This window comes from Pteropus vampyrus, unplaced genomic scaffold, assembly GCF_000151845.1.
Source record: "Pteropus vampyrus isolate Shadow unplaced genomic scaffold, Pvam_2.0 Scaffold531, whole genome shotgun sequence".
In the NCBI taxonomy this organism is placed as follows: Eukaryota; Metazoa; Chordata; class Mammalia; order Chiroptera; family Pteropodidae; genus Pteropus; species Pteropus vampyrus.
The window spans coordinates 692,834-698,995 of record NW_011889312.1 but is presented as its reverse complement, the minus strand read 5'-3'; the positions used below and the strand labels follow the sequence as shown (position 1 = coordinate 698,995).

General features: G+C 32.8%; 1 protein-coding gene across 1 annotated transcript in view; it reads right to left on the bottom strand.

The window, feature by feature from the left end:
• ITGA1 (integrin subunit alpha 1) overlaps positions 1-6,162 on the bottom strand; it is a 153,926-nt gene that overhangs the window by 15,445 nt on the left and 132,319 nt on the right. Inside the window, exons 20-22 of the mRNA XM_023525132.1 lie at positions 4,739-4,857; positions 3,251-3,353; positions 529-642 (exon numbers count right to left, since the gene is read on the bottom strand). Coding sequence (XP_023380900.1) covers positions 529-642; positions 3,251-3,353; positions 4,739-4,857 — 336 coding nt within the window. The remainder of the gene's footprint in view (positions 1-528; positions 643-3,250; positions 3,354-4,738; positions 4,858-6,162) is intronic.

Genomic DNA, 6,162 nt, shown 5'->3' with positions numbered 1-6,162 from the left:
GATCTCCAGATGAAATCATTCTGGATATAGGGTGTACTTTAAATCCACTGATGAGCATACTTATAAGACAGAAAAGAAGCCACAGAAACACAAGAAAGATGGTCCTGTGAAGACATCAGCAGAAACTGGAGTTCTGCTGCCACAAGCTAAGGAACACCAAGAGTTGACAGCAGCCACAAGAAGCTAGGAGGGAGGCATGTTAGGGATCCTCCCTTCAAGCCTCCAGAGGGAATCGACATTGTCGACATCTTGATTTTAGACTTTCGGCCCCCAGAACTGTGAGAAAATAAATTTCTATTGTTTTTAGCCACCCAGTTTGGGCTAATTTGTTACCACAGCAGCTGTAGGGAACTGATGCTTCTACTGAATAATGAGTGGAAGTTATTATTACTTTAAAATTTTTCTAAATGCCTCTCTATGTTACTTTGGTAAAGCTCTTTATCACAAGTGGCATGCAGAACAGAAGGCTTTAAATACACACTGAAAAAGATAACAGTGATGACATAATTCCAGGGTACCATGACTTACATCGGAAGATGACCATCCAGTTGGGTACAGCACAGGATAACCATCTGATGTCAAGTTGGGAAATGAAATTGACAGCTTCAGTTCTGGCATTGGAAAATGTCCACTTTTTCTAATCTACAGAAAAACAATTGAAATGTAATCATTTCTTCCTCTTTCAATAGCATCCTTTCCATCTTGTAGGACATACAGTTCCTAACTGCTCAGTTGTGTAATATTTTGAATCCCAAAATAAGGATGTTCAATGATCATGTGCATCAGCCACAATCATATATTGTTCCTTTATCCTCCACCCACTCCCAATATAGGACTGAGATTCAAGGAAAGTCAGAATTAAAAAAATTTTTTTCTTTGTCAATTTACCATGCTCATCATCATCCTTTACAATATTTCAGTCTTTCAGGAGGTGCAAAGGAGGGAGAACATTTACCTGATGCACTCAGAACAAGTGAGCATATTTTTGTTTGCCTCAACCCAGTTTGCTTTAACTCTCTAAGCCCACAAATGATTTCTCGCCCCGGCCTGATAGCATATGCCAACACTGTACAGGGAAACCAGATTTCCATTTGCTTCTATTTACAATTCTATCCCCAGCTAAGGTTATTATGTCACTGGCTGTTGATAATTCAGTCTGATAAGAGTCAGGTTAACTTCCATCTCAATCCCCATCTGTTTTTATCCACTCACCTAAAATTCTCACTCAGTATCACTTTATGCCACCAATGGTGAGTCTTTGCTGATCTTAGTCAGAAATCATGTGTTCTGTAATTAACATTTATTTTTTTCTTATACAGACAATGTTCCTCATAGAAACAGTGGAAAATATTAAAAATAAACCAAAAATAAGTTTCCTAGAATTCTGCTACATTGGTAAAATTTTAGTGCACAAGTTACCTATCTTTATCATTTGAATATATGCATATCTCATAAAGTTAATATTATAAAATACAAAACTTGGTATCTCATTTGCAAAATTTATTATGTCATGGCATTTTCCTGTAAATTTAGAGATTTGGGGATATGACTTTGATTAACCATTTAATAACAACCACAACATCAATATTTATTACTGGTTATGTTCCAGACATTGTTAATTTTTTTGCTTACATTATTGCTTTACCCTGCTAACAGCCCTAGGAGTTAGATTCTCTTATTATTCCTGTTTTATCTATGAGGAAACAAGGTTAGAATGAGAATAAAGAACTTCCAAGATCACAGAGTTGGTAAATAATAGAATTAGGATTTTTTTTTCATAATGGGCCCTCTGAACTATTACAATAGCTGTCTTTCTATTGAATAACTATATCACAATTTATTTCAGCAATTTCATGTTGTTAAGCATTTAGATTTTGCCCAGGTTTTAATTTTTAAACTACTATAAATAACATTGTTAAGAACATCTCTGAACATATATCTTTGTATCACCAATAATTTTCTGTGGTAAATTTCTAGCAGTAAAGTTACTGGGTCTCACCAAAAAGAAGTTTATATTTTAAAAAGTTCCATTACTCTAATTTTAGATTTTACCCCACCAAAATAATCAGATATATAAAATATTTATGTTCAGGGGTATTATTAACAATGTTATTTATTTCAATATTATTTATAATATTTTGGGAGTACCTGTTTCAAGTCTGGACTCTGATAAGTGACAATACATGAAGATCTACAACATTCAAAGTCCTTTCCTTTATACCTTCTTTCCTTCCTCCCCTCCTTTCCTCCTCTCCCCTCTCTCCCTTCTTTCTTTACTTTCTCGTGTTTGCTGAATTTTCTAATCCAGACAAGTGAATGGGGCTAGAAAAACCTGGTAGTCTGAATTCCAAAAATCTATCTCAGTAGTAGAGTGAGCGGCATTTATGCTAATTTCCAGGGTACAGATTGTCACAGGAATTTCAGCAAAAGGCACAAATAAAAACAATGAAATACATCTTTAGAGTATATATTTATTTTACTTTGTAAGAGAACTTCCGTTTTACTTTTGGCAATTCCCAAAGGAGTTGAGACCATTTCACCTATAATAATTTTGCATTATTTCATACTTTTGAATATATATTTAAATCCATCAGTTGAACTGGACCCTCTTTTACTTGAGAAATATTAACTTGAGACTGTCAGTAGGCATTACCTAAAATGAAAGTCTGGCTCAATTCCATAGTTGTTTGTTACAGTGGGTAGGAAAAGTTCATTATGTATGAATCCAAAAGAATAATGTTGTGATGAAAAACATTACTTAAGGAGGTGGTAGTGGGAACATAAGTTATAGTGTAATACATATAAAAGGTAGTGATGATCAGGAGATACAAATTGACTTGTTGAGTAAAGGAAGATATTACTGAGACAATTTTAAATAATTGATTTCTGAAATAGTCATAATTATTTTTTAAAAAACTGCTTTTCTCCGTCGTACTGAAAAATAATGTATATAAAGTCTATAGGTTTATAGGTAATATCTATTTGGTTCCATAGATAATTTTTTCTAAGAAATCATTCAAATTAATTGTGTCTTATTGTGAGGAAATTAGAGAGCGAGGTCTTTAAAATTGCTTCAAATATAATTATCAATTTAAATAAAATTATTTCAAAATAGTGAAATTATAAAGAAAAATATGCTGGAATTTAGAGCTAACTATTGAACCAAGATGTTTCTACATGTCTGTTAATACTTTAATTTATAAATTTATAAATAACTCCTTATAGTAGTTATTTATAGGTAATTTCTTACCAAGTAGAAGATATTAATTTCATTTCCAATGTCCTCAGTAGAATTAATAACTTCAGGAACTGTCTCATTAGCTGCAATTGAAATATGGTGTTCACTTGCAGAGCTTAAAAGAATCGGAAAAAGAAAACAAAACACAATAAAATTTAACTTTTATTTGGCCTCGTTCTTTTTCTTTCTTCATACCAGGTTACTCCATAAAAAGTAGTTATAGATATTTCAAATCAGAGGCAAATTCTTGTACTCTGATACCTAAAATTAACTTTGAGGAAGATGAGAAGGATTACACATTTTGTTCAATAGTCACTGACACTTATATGGCCTTAAAATGCTGAAATATGTTTAGGTTTTTTAAAAAAATTTCATTGCTATCAAGTGAAAAGTTTCCATGAATTCACTAATATCGCTTACATTTAGTGAATAGTCAGCTAAAACTTGGATTTTTAATAGTGCTAAATTAGATAAATTTTTAAAAATAGTTACCTTTTCACTGTTTTTTAAGTTCTATATTTACGGCTAAACTTAAACATTCGATCTTTTCTATACAACTTCTTGTTCTTTAGACGAACTTGGTAGAATGAAATATAATATAAACACACTTTTAAGCAGCACTTCAGTTAAGAAAAGGCAATAAAAAAATATTTGTAAGTATTTTCCAAATTTGATTTTAAATAAACGAAAAATCATGGGAAAAGTCAGAATACTAAGAGAAGTGGATACAGCAAAACAGAAAATAGCCAGAAGAATTTAAAGGCTAAGAAATATAAGCAAAATCTATGTATATATCCTATAATCTTTTCATTTTTGTAATCTGTTATAAGTAAAAGGAAAATGCTATATAAAATGAATTAATAAAATGATAAGACAAATTTAGACTAAACTTGACACTGATTCTTATACTTTTTATATACATTGCACATATTAATTAAGCCAAAGCTTGGAGTCCTGCTTAAACAAAGGAATTTATAGTGGGAAAGTTTGCCAACATAGTTGGCGTTTAGATAGATTGGAAGTTTTTAGGAGAAAGAATGATTTATGAAAACTGGAAGAAATAAACAGCTCTTATCAATGACAAATTATTTAATTTTGTATGTCCGGAATGGACAGGCTAATCAGATCCCACACAATGAAAAGAAAAGCCAAGAGATATGTTGGTGACCTCTAAGAACATTGCCTTTTGTGAAGGCCTTCTGGGTCTTCAGCTTTCACTTAGGATTTGACTGGATTGCTAATGCAATTCTGTATTATTAGCACCTCACATTTTAGATAATTTAGTGTGCTGGTTTTCAAATTTTAGAAGGCTTATTTAACATAGATTTCTGGGCCCCACCCTGAGAGTTTCTGATTAGTAGATATGAGGTAAGGCCTAAGAATTGGTCTCTCTAGTTCATAGGTGAATCTCGATGCCCTTGGCTGGGGATCAGAGACCACACTTTGAGAACCCTTCGGTTAGTAGAAAGGCATCAACATAAAAATGCAGTTCCCTCCTACCTGTAAAACTGTAGTCCAACTTCATATTTTACTGGGATAGAGATGTTTACTTCATTATCAGAAAGAGTTTCGAGAGGTTCATCACTGTCACTAGAAAATACATGGCACATATGGACAAATCATTAAACCATTGACTAGAGATATTTTTGAGCATTTGAAAGAGAAGCTTAAGTTGGCAAATAAATAAAAACACAAAAGAGTAGAACTCTTGATTTTTTAATTGGGGTGGAGAGGGAGGTCAGAGCTTGGTATTGTTAAAAGTTCCCAAGTTGATTCTGAAGCACAGCTAACTTGATTTAGTCTCAAGTCTCTCAAAATTCCATGAGGATAAGGATAAGAATCCTTGGGTCAATTCTTAAATACACAGATTATTGGGCTTTTCTCCGAGGAATATAAATTGAGCCCAGGACTTTTGTATTTTTAACAGGTGATTCTTATTTATTTATCACAGGTGAGTACCTTATAAAAAGATGGAAGTAGGGTGACACAACTGAGCAAATATAAAATCTATCTTCAGTTTAATAATGGTCTTTCCGTTCTAAGTACTTGATGCTGGTATTATTTATTAAGCATTTATTTATTCCTCCAATTTTAGTTATCATTTCAATTATATATTATGTAAGCACATGCATATATGTGTATACACACATATACACATACACATATCTCAAAATCTCCTGCATCAAAAAGCATCTAAGAATGATAGAACAGAGTTCATGAGATTGTTTTTGCACACTGACACACTTTGGGCAAGTTATTTACTCTCTGTGCCTTGGTTTCCTCACCTATAAAATGGGGACTTTATTTAAATAATAAATGATGAGTGGTAGACGTAAAGTGCTTAACATAGTGCCTAGGACATAGGAAATATTTAATAGATGTTAGCTTTCATTATTGTTATTACACACAAATGACTGAAGCACTTATCTAGTATTTTATCTCACAGAATGGCCAATGTGTACATTTTAATGTCTATGCTTTGTTCTCAAGTGTATTAAGAGGCTTTGTCTGAGCCTTGGGGCAGTGAAAGTAGCCCCCTGCCTTTGGTTACAGATTATTTGTGTGAATCGGTTTTTGTTATGAATGGTTCCCTTCTTTCTCACCCATTTTACACTGTAGCCAAATTAATCTTCCTAAAAAGCAGCACTCTACCTACGACTTCATATCTCAAAAACTTTTCTGGCTCCTCATGGCCTGTTCAACCGAGAAAAAATTATTTCATTTCTGACATTCAATACTTGCCATAACATGGTAAAATGTATACTTCCTCTTTACCTTCCATAACTACTTTATTACGTATTCTCTATATCTGAGCTAAAACAGATTACTCAATATTCCTCCCAATAGATCTAGTGGTCTACATTTGAATTTTGCTCACACTGTATTTTTGCCTAAAACATTCCACCTAACTTTATCTACTGACT